The 15,944-nt window shown below is 43.8% G+C and overlaps 1 protein-coding gene across 1 annotated transcript in view; it reads left to right on the top strand.

The window, feature by feature from the left end:
• The window catches only part of BMPR2 (bone morphogenetic protein receptor type 2), a 107,851-nt gene that overhangs the window by 83,027 nt on the left and 8,880 nt on the right, over window positions 1–15,944 (top strand). The window contains exons 8-10 of the mRNA XM_054723362.1: window positions 1,948–2,108; window positions 3,339–3,486; window positions 5,696–5,832. Coding sequence (XP_054579337.1) covers window positions 1,948–2,108; window positions 3,339–3,486; window positions 5,696–5,832 — 446 coding nt within the window. The remainder of the gene's footprint in view (window positions 1–1,947; window positions 2,109–3,338; window positions 3,487–5,695; window positions 5,833–15,944) is intronic.

The raw sequence follows: 15,944 nt of genomic DNA, 5'->3' as shown, positions 1-15,944 counted from the left end.
CATTCAGGTTTTTAAAAAAAAATCATAATTAATATTATGTCCCTGCTTTCTTTTGCAATGTATCTTTAAAGGCAAAAAATGTATCAAAAGGACAGTGTATAGTTTACCCTTTGCATTGGTGATGAATGCTCTCTTGTTTCATATTTTCTCTTCTCTTCTTTCCCCCGTTTCCTCCTCTGTTCGTCTCTCTTCTTTTGTTTTCTTTTTAATAGTAGCAGAAAGTATTACCCAATTTTCCCCTCTGGCTGTCTCACTGAGTCATTGCACATTCTCCCCATTCTTAACCTGATTTAATGTGTAAGATCTTTTAGTTTAAGTATTGATTTGGTGTTATTAGTATATAAACATTTTCCAATGTCTATAAATTTTCTTACATAAATATCAGCTTGAGATGATACACATAGACTTATGTTGTTTTTATTCAGAATAAGAAATGAAGCTCTGTTTGGGGTTGAGTTGAGCCGTATTAGTAGAAGCTTTGGAAGGTGGGTCCAGGGAGTGAGAAAGGGAGAAAATGAGAAAGAAAACAACTGTTTGATAAACTTTGTAACTACCACTTTTTCTTCCAATTGTGTGCTGTTGCTTAATATATATATGTCAGTATCCTCTGTAGTTTCATTGTTGATGAAAGTTCAATCTAGTACTTGTTAATGAGAGTAATAAATATAAATACTAAGTCTTTTTGGTCCTCAATATAAACATTCAATAAACATCATTGACTTTGGATCACTGTATTCTTTGGATACCTAGTGAGTTATTTTAAATTTTAAAAATTGTGCTATGGAATGTTTTTCATTTCAAGAGCTGTGGTCTTAATGTAATATATATATATATATATATATATATATATATATAAAGTTTTCTTACAGAGAGGTAAAAAAAATGTGGTGTTTCTAATGAGGGGCTTAAGTTAGATATATTCTTTCAGTCCGCAAACATTTCCTCTGTGTCAGGCCTTTTTAATTAAGGAAAAACATGTTCTTTCTGCCATGGAACATATAGTATAGTGATAAACAAAGAATAAGCATAACAGTGCTTTGTTTCTCTGTAAAATCAGAAAACAGTTTTTCATAACTTGCTGAGAAATAGCAGCTCCACCACTTGTTATCTCAGTCTGTTGTACAACTGCTTCTAGTTTGATTTGAAGAACTGAGGTGGGCTTAGAGACATGGCTAAACCTCAGGGCAGAACTGGGATATTCTATCATAGGTTTGGTCTGTTAAGCCATACGAGAAAAGTGTAAGGTACATATACAAATTTTGGAGGCATGTCAGTTTTTTTATTGGTATTTGTTTCAGATGTGTTGACCTTTTTTTGTTGTTGTTTTACCAGATATCCCTTTTTCTATTGCCTCCTTTTGCTACCCTACAATAGCAATTTTCAATCAGTGTACCGTAAGAATTTTTAAAACATGCAATACCTTACTATTTAGTCAAGGACACTGACCTCTTTTTCCTTAGACTGTCAAATAAAAAAAAATAATAGCCAACACAATAGCCATCCAGTGTGCATGAATAAAAATTATACCCTTTTTTTGGAGTCAGATTGGCAAAACTATATATTTTTTGGTATGCCACAGAATTTTAGTAATCAGTGTATGTGTGCAAAAGATGAAAAAGGTTAAAAATCACTGCCCTAAAATGAAGAGAAAAAAACAAGTATGTGTTAAAATTTAGAAGCAACAGCATGTTGGCTATTACTTACAGTTGAAGTTTAAAACTTAATTACACATACAACAGGAGTTATGTTTTAAAATATAACTGAAAATAGTAATGATTTTGAGTTAAAATTTTGATTTCTTATGTTCTTTTTTGTTATTAGAAAATTAATAGGTAGGAAAAAAAACTACCTTTTATAGTTATGTTGTAGTCCCTATTACTTGCATACTCATTTCATGTCCAATAGTACTATTTAAGCATTAATGAATATTTGAATTTATCCAAACAGATCATTATAAACCTGCAATTTCCCATCGAGATTTAAACAGCAGAAATGTCCTGGTGAAAAATGATGGGACTTGTGTTATTAGTGACTTTGGGTTGTCCATGAGGCTGACTGGAAATAGACTGGTACGCCCAGGAGAAGAGGACAATGCAGCCATAAGTGAGGTGCGTGTATACAAGAAGAATCACACGGGCACACTTGGAAAACATCATGAATTGCATTTAAGAATCCACTACCTTGATAACTACTCGTGATAATTATCCTTATACTAGGGGCCCAGTGCACACATTTGTGCACCTTGAAAGGAACTGTGGGCCGCGAGGCTGCGGTAGGCACAGGGGTGGGTCTCGGCCCATCCTCTGTGTCCCTGCCTGGCCCCTCCCGCTGTGGCCCCCGTTCCCCTCTCTGCCGGCAGCCCCGCTCTCGCCGCCGCTGCTCCCACATGCTGATGGTGCTGGTCCCGCTCGCACCACTCAAGGCATGGAGTGATTGGGGCGGGTGCCAGCAGCAGGTGCGAGCAGGGCCAGCACCAGCAGCAGGTGCAAGTGCCGGGTGGGACCACGGCACACGGGAGCAAAGAATTTTCAGTAACCTCTAGAGGCTCACCCCGATGGCAGCGACCCGTGCCCCACCTTGGTCTGGTGCCCCTGCTCACCTGCTCCACCATGGCCAACGCCCACTATGTTCTGCGCACGTCCCCTGGTGGTCAGTACACGTCATAGTGACCGGTTGTTCGTTTCTGGTTGTTCTGCCGTTCGGTCTATTTGCATATTAGCCTTTTATTATATAGGATTCCATCAATTATAGCATTTTAGAAATTACAAAATTAAGAAATACCAAAGACTGCATAGAGTTCATCAATTTATTATGGAAGTCACTGCCGTTCAAATTCATTTTTTATAAGCAGTAGGAAGAAGTTTGTAGGAACTGATTTTTGAAGTAGGAGTAAAATTATCAAGGTGAGACAGGACCTAGTCACCTTCTGATAAATCACTATTACAATGTGGAGCATATCCTTCTGTGGCCTTTTTCTCTGCATTTACATATACAGATCGGTACATACATTTATATTTTTTGTGACTTTAAAAACATTAAGTGGTATATATATTGTTTTGCATTTTTCTTACTGTGTCTTAAAGGTGTTTTTTTTAATGTTGATATGCAATGAAAGGTCTAGCTCATTTTTTATTGATTCTGTTCAATAAGATGTATTGACCACAGTTTAATTATTCAAAGGCATTTTGTAGATTAAAAAATCAGGTATGAACAGTTTCAGTAACATAGTTAGGGTACAATAACTTATTAACATCTTGTTGATATGCAATTGATGTATAATTTCTGTCTAATGTATGCCCTTCATTCTCATTCCGAAAAATGTTGCTCTAATTTTTCAGGTTGGTACAATCAGATATATGGCACCAGAAGTTCTAGAAGGAGCTGTGAACCTGAGGGACTGTGAATCAGCTTTGAAACAAGTAGACATGTATGCTCTTGGACTAATCTATTGGGAGATATTTATGAGATGTACAGACCTCTTCCCAGGTAAGAGATCTATCAAAAATTGATATATGAATTTTATGCAAAGCAGTTATATCTGCTTTTTCTACCTATATTAAAAAAAGTCAACTTTATGTTTTTACTTTCTCTCTAATATTTTTTTATTGTTGATGGTATTACAGATTTTGACTTTCATTTAAACCTTTAGTTTAGTGCCATCTAGTGTTCAGAAACATTACTATCCAGAAGGAAAAACTTACTAAAAGGACTCCATGTTTGCATTGAGTGCAATTTAATTAATTGCTCACAATAGCTTACCTAACCATATTTAGTTTGGCCTCTGATAGCCTTAGCAGTCATAATTTTCCTTATGCACCCTCAGAGCATTTGATAAGCTACACTTACATTGTGTCCTAAATTGACTCAATAAGGAATTAGAAGCAATGAATTAACCACTGGAACACTTTTTTCTTTCTATCTTTCTTTTTTTTAATTCTCTCTTCTTGCCTTCCTACTTTCCTTCATCCTTTCAATGAAAGAACATTCATCTAATGTGAATGCTATGCTTTGTTTGAGGCTTACTCGAAATAACCAGATGAGTTTATGTTTTCTCCTTTCGTTAGTATTTTTTACATCACTGTCATAATTGTCATATAGAATCTTAACTACATGGGGTACAAAATGATTTGATATAAATGGTCTCTATTTTATAGGAATAACGCTATTAAAAATATAGAAAAAGGAAAAACAGACAATTGAATCACCATTGGACAAATTTATGAAATGGAACTATTTCATAAAAACAGAGATTAATAGTAGGGTTGAAATTTTTGGCTTTAAAAACAGTAAGCATTTAACAATAGTTTATAATTCTAAAATATGATGAAATTAATTATTTAGATTAACCAGAGGTCTGTCATTTCTTATTTGGAAGTATATTTTTTAGTTAATTGGAAGTACAGAGTACTCAGTTGAGGTGTTTTTCTGAAAATTGCAGGAACTGTAGTAGAATCATAGTATTATTGGAACTTTGGAACTTTTTATTTCCAGTATTGAAACTTAGGCCACAGATTTTTAAAAATATACTAACACAGAATTGTTTTATAGAAGTATGTCTGACTAAATGACTCTTATAGTATCAGCGTTAGTACACTGCCATCAGCAACATTTTTAAGCAACTATTGCATTCAAAGAATAATAATTGCTTTTCATCCAATAAATAATAAAGAACAATATTAGATGTTTATAAAGGGGAAAGGCAAAATCTTGGAAGAATTATAATAGAACTAGAAGGAGTTTTAAAAAGGAAAAAGAGATAGGGTATTACTGTTTAATAATACAGAGTTTCAGTTTGGAAAGATAAAAAAATTCTGGAGATTGATGGTGTTAATCGTTGCACAACATCATGAATATTCTTAGTGCCACTGAACTGTACACTTCAAAATGGTTAAAATGGTCAATTTTATGTTATATATATTTAACTACAATAAAAAAAAATAAAGGAAAAAGAAGAGAGTTGCATTAAGATACCTTATAATCTTGGATATAGAAATGAGGAAGAAGATGCACATGTGAGAGAAAAGGTAGAAGGAATCTGTGGTTTTAATTAACTATTAACTTTTTAATTAACTAATTAACTTTTTAACCCAGGAAAATCTTCTCAAAAGTCGGGGGTCGTCTTATACGCTGGGTGTCATCTTATAGGGCGAGTATATCCCAAACTCTATATTTTAAACTGGAAAAGTTGGGGGTCGTCTTATATGCCCAGTCGTCTTATATGCCGGAAAATAGGTACATAATTAGATATGATGTCTCTACAGCCCTCCCAGTTATGTTCGGTTCTATAGATGTGTTTGTTGTGCTAGATCCTGGACATCTCCTCATGTTCAGTATCCTTGATCCCTATATGGCATAAGAATTCAGGCATATTAATAAGTATATATGAAAAAATCTTTTCCCTCCAAATTTTGTAATGCTAGAAACCATTTAAAAATAGCTTTTCATCATTGAAAGTACTGTTTAACTTATAAAAAAACATTTAATTTATCAGAGACTATTCTAAGTGAAACATTTATTAATAATGCATTAAACCCACAAAAGGGTTTCTTTAGAATTTCCAAATATGGGAAAGGATTAAGAAAAAAAAAAAAAGATTGTGACAATTTCTTTGCTTGCTTAGTATCTAATACTCCTGTAAGTATATCATTTTATGGTAACTGGATATTTTACTCTGTCCTTTTAAAAAAATTCACAGGTGAATCTGTACCAGAATACCAGATGGCTTTTCAGACAGAAGTTGGAAACCATCCCACTTTTGAAGATATGCAGGTTCTGGTGTCTAGGGAAAAACAGAGACCCAAGTTCCCAGAAGCTTGGAAAGAAAATAGCCTGGTAAGAAAAACTAAATTATTAAAAACATGACTTACGACTATGTTTTAACATTGTTTGAAGCAAAAATAGACTGTTAATAATGTTAATAGTTTTTTAGACTTGTCTAATGCCAAAAATCCAACTTACTTGATTTTTTTTTTAAATCAACTTACTTGATTTTTGTTGTTATGTATTTTTAAAAATTTCAGTATAAAAAAGTCCCCTTTTTGGTTCAGTTTCAGTTTTTTCCAAGTATAAAATATTATTTAAAGAGACTATTATGTGTTAAGTTTGTCAGATTGGTAACAACTGGAATAATTAACAAGTTAATATATTTTTTTTAAATTTCTTTATTGATTAAGGTGTCACATATTTGTCCTCATCCCCCCATTCCCATCCCACCCCTCTCCCCACGCATGTCCCAATCCCCTGTGGAACTTAACCGTTGGATAGGCTTATATGCATGCATACAGGTCCTTTGGTTGAACTCTCCCCCTCCCCCCACCCTCCCCCCACCCTCCCCCTACCCTCCCCTATCCTCCCTCTGAGGCCCGATAGTCCGATCGATGCCTCCTTGCTTCTGGTTCTGTTCTTGTTCCTCAGTCTATGTTGTTCATCATTTCCTCTAGATGAACGAGATCATATGTCACTAGATATATACTAATAAGAACTGAATGTGAGACGAGCAATAATAGTTATGCTGACAGGCAAATGAATCAATCTGTAGCGAGCTTCCCCCTGGACCAACAGTTCTTTTGAGACCCAATTTCGATGTCCAGTAGTTCCTTATGTGTACATGTCAGCACTGACCCCTCAGCTCTGGATGGTGGACAAATGGTGGTAACGGAGGTCCGACTCCCTCTGGTTTGGTCTCGGCCGAACCCAGGGGCACGGCGTCACCCAGACTAAGGGGCACGTGGCCTCACCCATACCCAAGGGGCGCGTGGTATCACCCGGGCCTGGGACCCAGCCTCACCCGGATGGATCCAGGGGCGCACGGCCTCACCCGGACCCAGGATCTGGCTTCACCCGTACCCAGGGACGCTTGGCCTCTCCCAGACCCAGGGGCACGTGGCCTCACCCGGGCTTAGTTGCACAAGGCCTCACCTGGATCCAGGGACACATGGTCTCTCCCGGACCCAGGGACGCTTGGCCTCTCCCAGACCCAGGGGCACGTGGCCTCACCCGGGCCTAGGTTCACGAGGCCTCACCCGGATCCAGGGACACATGGTCTCACCCAGACCCAGGAACGTTTGGCCACTCCCAGACCCAGGGCCACTTGGGCTCACCCGGGCCTAGGTGCACGAAGCCTCATCCAGCAGATCCAGGGACACATGGTCTCACCCGGACCCAGGGACGCTTAGCCTCTCCCAGACCCAGGGGCACGTGGCCTCACCCGGGCCTAGGTGCACGAGGCCTCATCCGGATCCAGGGACACATGGTCTCACCCGGACCCAGGGACGTTTGGCCTCTCCCAGACCCAGGGCCACTTGGGCTCACCCGGGCCTAGGTGCACGAGGCCTCATCCGGATCCAGGGACGCATGGTCTCACCCGGACCCAGGGACGCTTGGCCTCTCCCAGACCCAGGGCCACTTGGGCTCACCCGGGCCTAGGTGCACGAGGCCTCACCCGGATCCTGGGACACATGGTCTCACCCGGACCCAGGGATGCTTGGCCTCTCCCAGACCCAGGGCCACTTGGGCTCACCCGGGCCTAGGTGCACGAGGCCTCACCCGGATCCAGGGACACATGGTCTCACCCGGACCCAGGGACGCTTGGCCTCTCCCCGACCCAGGGCCACTTGGGCTCACCCGGGCCTAGGTGCACGAGGCCTCACCCGGATCCAGGGACACATGGTCTCACCCAGACCCAGGAACGTTTGGCCACTCCCAGACCCAGGGCCACTTGGGCTCACCCGGGCCTAGGTGCACGAGGCCTCACCCAGATCCAGGGACACATGGTCTCACCCGGACCCAGGGACGCTTAGCCTCTCCCAGACCCAGGGGCACGTGGCCTCACCCGGGCCTAGGTGCACGAGGCCTCATCCGGATCCAGGGACACATGGTCTCACCCGGACCCAGGGACGCTTGGCCTCTCCCAGACCCAGGGCCACTTGGGCTCACCCGGGCCTAGGTGCACGAGGCCTCATCCGGATCCAGGGACGCATGGTCTCACCCGGACCCAGGGACGCTTGGCCTCTCCCAGACCCAGGGCCACTTGGGCTCACCCGGGCCTAGGTGCACGAGGCCTCACCCGGATCCTGGGACACATGGTCTCACCCGGACCCAGGGATGCTTGGCCTCTCCCAGACCCAGGGCCACTTGGGCTCACCCGGGCCTAGGTGCACGAGGCCTCACCCGGATCCAGGGACACATGGTCTCACCCGGACCCAGGGACGCTTGGCCTCTCCCAGACCCAGGGCCACTTGGGCTCACCCGGGCCTAGGTGCACGAGGCCTCACCCGGATCCAGGGACACATGGTCTCACCCGGACCCAGGGACGCTTGGCCTCTCCCAGACCCAGGGCCACTTGGGCTCACCCGGGCCTAGGTGCACGAGGCCTCACCCGGATCCAGGGACACATGGTCTCACCCGGACCCAGGGACGCTTGGCCTCTCCCAGACCCAGGGCCACTTGGGTTCACCCGGGCCTAGGTGCACGCGGCCTCACCCGGATCCAGGGACACATGGTCTCGCCTGGACCCAGGGGTGTGTGGGCTCTCCCAGACCCAGGGGTACGTGGCCTCACCCGGGCCTAGGTGCACGAGGCCTCACCCGGATCCAGGGATACATGGTCTCACCCGGACCGAGGGACGCTTGGCCTCTCCCAGACCCAGGGCCACTTGGGCTCACCCGGGCCTAGGTGCACACGGCCTCACCCGGATCCAGGGACACATGGTCTCGCCTGGACCCAGGGTTGTGTGGGCTCTCCCAGACCCAGGGGCGCTTGGCCTCGCCCGGGCACGGGATCCAGCATCATCCGGGTCCAGGGGCACTTGGCCTCACCCGGACCCGGAGTCCGGCCTCACCTGGACCCAGGGGCATGTGGCCTCACCTAGACCCAGGGACTTGAGGCCTCACTTATACCCAGAGGCGTGTGACCACACCCGAGCCCAGAGGCGCGCAACCCCGCCCGCACCCGGGTCTCAGCGGGGCCCCGTCTTCCCGATCCCAATTCCTGCCGGTCAATCCCCCCTCAGCAATTCCCCTGGCCATCCTTCCAGAGCTCCAGTATGGCTGCTGCAGAACTCGTCGGGCGGCGGCTCGGCGAAGCTCCGGTGCACCCGGTGCATGGCAGTGGGCCAGTCTGGCGTCGCTGCGTCGGCCCTTGGGTCTGCATCGGTGGCCGGTCGCCGAGCATGCGCACCTGGCCGCTTCCGGGGCGTTGAGATTCTTGACGGACTCAGAGGTCAGCAAGCGCGGAGTCTCCCACCCCATGTCTCATAGGGGCTCGTCTGTCCGTGCTTGGCTGCCAGTGGAGCCGTCCCCTCAGCCGGAGACCGCCGGGGGAACTGCGCCGAGCACGTTCTAGGCCGCTGTTGTATCGCCTGAGCCATAGTTCTTTTTTGTCGCCTGAGCCGTAGTTCTTAAAGTGTGGTCTTTGGGTCACCGGCATCAGCATCATCCCACATACCCCTCTTTTATTCTAGTTGTAGAGCATCTACTCAGCCAGCCCTATGGTGGTCTTGGATGGTGTCTGCTCTGCTCTCTTGTCGTAGTCTCAAAGTTGTTGTGGTAGGCAACAATCAGGCTTCCGCCCTATGCCTCCATCTTGGTCCTCCTTTGTATAGTTAAGTCTTGATTGTTGTTGGTGTCACTGGGGGGGCTCTCTTTGTCTATAAAGGAAGAGTTGCTGTGCAGGAGACACGTTTATGGGCCGGGTCTTGGTGCAGCAAAGCTTTGGCGCTCACTGAATATTCCCGTTGAATGTGTCCCTTATGCACGTGGTTGAAATCTGGTGTCATCTCCCACAGACCACTAGATGCCCTCGTTTCTGGGTCTCCAATGGGGTGTAGATCAGCTACTGCCTTAGGCACTCAGCAAGGATTACAGCAAAAACTGTAGTTTCTTCCTCCTGTCTGAGTGGCCCTGGAGCAGTCCGACTAGAACAGCAGATCATCTGGTCCGCTGCCAGAGGGCAGGCCACCCACATGCATAAGCCGTTGCTTGGGGCGCAGGTGTGCTTGCAAGACTTGCGGGGCAGGTCTTCAAAACGTGCGGGGCGGGTCCCAGGGCGGGGCGGGGTCTCAGGGCGCCAACAGGCCATGGTGCGGCGAGCCGTGATGGCTGTGAGTCTGGTCCTTCTGCCTTCCACGTATCTAAGTCCCCTCGTTCCGCACTCCAGCGCAGCAAACACTGATTGCTGGGCGCACCTCCGCAAGAGTCCCGCCTCTCCCCGCAGGCATCTGGGTCTCCCGCGGTTCGCCAGAAGATGGGTTTCAGGGTGATGGAGAGCTAATCTCCCTTAGGTTTGGAACAAAAGCCCCTTTCCCCCGCCACCAGCCAGACCCACGCACCTCCACACCTCATCCCCTCCGATTTCGCTGGGTGCGAGGCAACAGAACAGCCTTTAACCTCCGCCGCCATCTTTTTCAAACTTCTCAATTTGTACTTCTTAATCCCTTCATTTCAGTCAACTCTACTGAAGTCTAGCGCCGCCGGGAGGTGCACGGAAAGGGCGCCCGGGCCTCCGTCCGGTGCGCGGTGTGCGCGTCCCGCGGAACCAGGCGCGCGAGGGCCGCGCGGCTGGGACGGGCGCTGGGCGGCCGCCGAGCTCCAGGCACCGCCATCGCCGCGTTCCGGACGTCGCCGCCGTGGCGTCCCCCCAATTTATACTTCTTAATCCCTTGAATTCAGTCAACTCTACTGAAGTCTAGCGCCGCCGGGAGGTGCACGGAGAGGGCGCCCGGGCCTCCGTCCGTTGTGCGGGGCGCGTGGCCCGCGGCACCAGGCGCGCGGGGGCTGCGCGGCGGGGACGGGTGCTGGGAGGCCGCCAGGCTCCGGGCGCCGCCGCTGCGGCGGCGTCCCCAGCGTCCCGGGCCGGGCGGCCTGCGGGGGCGGCGGAGTTGCGAAAGTGAGTGAGTTTCCCAGGGTTTCGCCCGGAATGGGGTTCAGTGCAATCGGAGCCGGTGCTCAGCGCACTCCGGAGCCTTTATCTCCTTCCTGCCAGTGAACTCCGGCCAGGTAATCAGCCGCCCCCTCCTCTCTGGTTCCATCCTCCCCGCAGGCGCGTGTGCTCGTGTCTCCGCCCGTTTCTCCATACCTCAGGCTTTTACGGCTTCCCCGACTGTCCCCGTGGCCTTCTCCTTCCCCCCAGCTGTGGGCATTTCAGTCCACCAACTTTCCTGTGGTTCTGGACGATGTCCGTTCTGACCTCTAGTTGTATTTTTGAAATTGTTGTGCCCGGCTGCAGGTTAGGTGTTTAACCTATGCCGCCATCTTGGTTTCTCTCCAGGTTTTTAACAAGTTAATATTTTAAATGTTATTAAAATTCCATCTTACTCTCTTGAGAATGGTACCAAAAGTGTTAATTAGTGCAGACTTACCAATTCAGTGGCTAATGGAAAATTAAGCTGCACCAAAAAGAAAGCAAGGTACAGCCTATAAATTCTGCATATTAGGACATGGAGCTCACAACATTGAAATATCTTCAAAGGCTCCTATCATTTCAGTAAATTGTTGCCATGATACTAAAAACATCTTACAAACATTTACATACACACACATACTCACTCTGCATTTTTCAATTTTTTGTTGTTGTATATTGTTTAAATTTACTCAGCTTTACCTTTGAAATCATTATAATTTTTTTCCATAAGTGGGATTATCTCATTATCCAGTATCATTTCTGAAGCTTTATTCTTTTAATATGGACAGTTTTCATGTCAGTACATATAGATAGATGTTTCTCTTTCTCCCCATTTGATAGTATTCCATTGTGTGCTGTATCATAATTACCCCTTATTGATGACAGTACCCTGTATTTCATATTTTAAACAATTTTTGAAAGAATTAAAGTTATGCCTATGCATAGTAAACAAAACCCAATTAAATAGAAGGGCATAAAAAAGAAAATGGAAAAGACCACCATTCTTCAAAAATAACTCCCATTAACATTGTTCTGTAGTTTTTGTTTTTGTATTTCATTTTCTCTTCTAGACGTTACCATTATAACGCTACTATACTTATTCTTACTTCTTATCTTTCATTTACCCTCTCCTAGTTTTTTAAAATTGTATCTATTATTAAATAAAAAAAACTTTGTTTTGTCTACAGACCTAAACATTTAAGTAAAATAAAACATCAGAATTTTGCAGAATTATGATTATGTAAACATGCACTGCACAACACAGTATTATGCTTGGGCTCATAGAGAAGGAAATAAAACTACTAAGTTAGTGTAAACCCCTGCCACTTGAGGAATAATGTTTCAAAAGTCACTGCCCACTGGATTCTCTCATCTTTTTTGTTCTTTTCTTTTTTCTTTATAGGTTCTACTAAGAAGCAACATTTTCTTAAAAATCTCATGTCATTCTTTTTCTTGTAAATCACTTTTTCTTTGATGAAGTTCCTTTTTAAATAATGTGTGTTAGTTATGTGCATGGGTAGTAAACATTATGAATCCTTGCACATTAAAAAATGTTTCTATCTTGCCCTCACATTTGAGTAATAATTTGGCTGGGTAATAGTTTCAAGATCAAAATCATTTTCCTCACAACTTTGAAACCACTACTCAATTGTCTTCTAGCATCCAGATGTGTTAATGAGAATTCCAGCACCAACTATTTTCTTTCAATTGCTTTTTGTTTTATTCTCTTATTTTCTTTTCTCTGTAAGCTTTTAAGCTTTTTACTTCATCATTGGAATTATGTAGACATGGATCTTTTCACACCTTTCGCTTTATACTGGACAGGTTTTCAGCTTGAAAATTCAGAAGTTTCAATTCAGAGGAATTTTTTTATATTATTAAAAAATTATTTCCTCTTTAATTTCTTCTTTCTGGAATTCTCATTAGACAAATATTGGACCACCTGACATTTAGGTCTCAGTTCTTTTCCTTGCATTTTTCAATTTTTTGTTGTTGTACATTGTTTAAATTTACTCAGCTTTACCTTTGAAATCATTCATTTATTTTCACCTTTTCCATTGTACTTGTTATCTGTTCATTAAAATTTTACTTTCCACAGTCATATGTATAATTTCTAGATATTTTTATTGTTTGCTTTTCCCAGAGCAATCTGTTCTTGTTTTAAGAATATAATAGGAATTTTATTATCTCTGAGGGTGTACATTTGAATTTTTGACATTTTGTGCAGTTTTCTTGATTTATAATTAAAGAACAAAAATGAAAACATTTTAATTATGCAATTTAAATCTTTTTACTATGTATTTTCACATTTTAATTTTAGGTTGTCTTGGTAGGATTAGGATATTTGCATTCTGGCCCTGGCCGGTTTGGCTCAGTGGCTAGAGCTTTGGCCTGGCAGACTAAGGGTCCTGGGTTTGATTCCAGTCCAGGGCACATGCCCTGATTGTGGGCTTGGTCCCCAGTGGCGGGGGGTGTAGGAGGCAACTGAACATGATTCTCTCTAATCGGTGTTTCTGTCTCTCCTTCTTCCTTCCTCTCTGAAATCAATTAAAAAAAATTTTTTTAAAGAATATTTTCTTTCTGGATCATGACTTACATGGTGTGGTGGTACATTAGAGAGAGGCTAGAGAGATGTTATATGTTTCCATACAGATTTAGATTAAATATTTTCTCCATTGGTCATCTTTGTCAGTAGATTATCTTCAAGGAAGGCTTCTGCTTCAAATGAGATTGCAATTTTCTTCAAGTATGAGGGAATTAAAGACCTATTGCCAAGCACGTATGCCCAAGATAGCCTCCAAACTGGAGTCCCTGCTATGGGAAGTGGGACAGATCTTTCAGAGGTCCCTGGCAGCAGGTGAGGGGCTGAATCCTTTACAAGGATTCAATAGATGTGCCAACGTCACAGTAGAGCACCCCTCAAAGAAAAAAATCTCGTGAAATTTTACCTAGTCAAATATTTCATCTTCCTTAACTTGTTTATTTCACTAGAGAGATTGGACTCTGATTTTGAAGTATTTCTTGGCAACCCTACCATTATGGGATATGCATCATATGCATATTTACTTGAAAACTTTTTACTCCAAATTTTAGACTAGGTTCCTAAGTAAGGGATGAAGTAATGCTTGGTTCACTTCCAATGAATCCATTTAATGTGCTACAGTCCATAGACCTGCTTGTCTGCAGTGACAATCCAGTACTAGAGTTATATAGCAAGTGCATGGTTTATAAAAAGAGAGGAATTCCCCTGTGTCTAAAAGAAAACACTTTTGCTTCATAGTTGCATTGAAATAAAAAAACACGCATTTTTTATAGTAACAAAACTCAGACTCTTTCAAATATTAATGAATGTAAAAACTAGTTTTAAAAACTACCAGGGACCCAAACATAGTTCAGTCAGTAAATGGGGGAAGAATAATTTTCTGATGAAAATGAAAGTATAGAAAATACTTTCTGAGAAAACTATATGAAAATGTTAGCTATAGTTACCACTGAATATTAGATTTATGAATAATTTTTCCCCCTATACTTTTAGAATTTATCATAAAAGTGAACTATTGTAATAATCACACAGATAGTTTAAGGCTGTTTTTATATTAAAATACTTTAAATTAGGAAAACAAAAAATTATAGGTCCTAGTTTTTAAATAGCTTTTTCTTTCATATGTAAAACAATGAAAATATTTGTTTAAAAAAAGAATATTAGCTCCAGTTTTATAGTAAGAGTATCAGCCCAGTTAAAGGCCTGGCTTCAAATCTTGGCTCTACTTACTAGTGATAAATTAAAAGAAGATCTATTTTTACCTATCACATTGACAAAGTGTTGGTGATGGGAAAGCAGATACTTTTTTGTTGTTGGGAGTGCCATCGATTTGGAGGGTAATCTGGCAATAACAAATTTTAAATGTATTTTACCCTTTGATCCAGCAGTAACATCTCCAGGAATTTGTTCCTCAATAGCACTTATACACATGTAGAAAAATGCATGTGTAAGATGTTCAATGCAATGTCATTTATATCAGCAAAAACTGGAAACTATCCTATATAGTAAAGAGGTAATATGCAAATTGACCATCACTCCCAACACACAATATGGCCGCTCCCATGTAGACACAAGATGGCTGGCAGGGGAGGGCAGTTGTGGGCAATCAGGCCTGCAGGGGAGGGCAGTTGCGGGGGACCCACGCCTGCAGGGGAAGGCAGTTGGGGGGGACCAGGCCTGCAGGGGAGGACAGTTGGGGGCAACCAAGCTGGCAAGGGAGGGCAGTTAGGGATGACCGGGCCAGCAGGGGAAGGCAATTAGGGTTAATCAGGCTGGCAGAGAGAGCAGTTAGGAGTGACCGGGCCAGCAGGGGAGGGCAGTTGGGGGCGACCAGGCCTGCAGGGGTTGACAGGGGCGACCAGGCTGGCAGGGGATGGCAGTTAGGGGTGACCAGGCTGGCAGGGGAGGGCAGTTAGGGGCAATCGGGCCAGCAGGGGAGCAGTTAGGTGTCGATCAGGCTGGCAGGGGAGTGGTTAGGGGCAATCAGGCAGGCAGGCAGGCGAGTGGTTGTGAGCCAGCAGTCCTGGATTGTGAGAGGGATGTCTCGGGCCTGGTGGGATCAGGCCTAAACAGGCAGTCGGACATCCCTTAAGGGGTACCAGATTGGAGAGGGTGCAGGCTGGGCTGAGGGACACCCCCGACACACACACGAATTTCGTGCACCTGGCCTCTAGTCCTCTTATAAGGATCAGGCTAAAAACTTATGATATAATGGATACTATGCAGCATTAAAAGAATTAGGAAGATGTATATGTTCCTGATTCCTAAATAAAAATAATATGGCTAAGTGAGTATAGTAATTCCCATTTGTATGTTAGAAAAATTATAAAAAAACATATAGCCTTGTAATGCATAGAGCTTGCTGTTAAGTATAATTCTTCAAGGAGTTAAGTTAAAGCTTCCATGCTTACTTGCTACTCACCATTTGAGAAATGTGACCCTTTAAATATCTCTGAAGTCTAAAAGGTTTTATTATAGTTATGTAAAATATTTGTTAAAGAAA

This window comes from Eptesicus fuscus, chromosome 11, assembly GCF_027574615.1.
Source record: "Eptesicus fuscus isolate TK198812 chromosome 11, DD_ASM_mEF_20220401, whole genome shotgun sequence".
Taxonomy (NCBI): domain Eukaryota; kingdom Metazoa; phylum Chordata; class Mammalia; order Chiroptera; family Vespertilionidae; genus Eptesicus; species Eptesicus fuscus.
The sequence above is the reverse complement of the archived record's forward strand: the minus strand, read 5'-3'. Positions and strand labels throughout refer to the sequence as shown.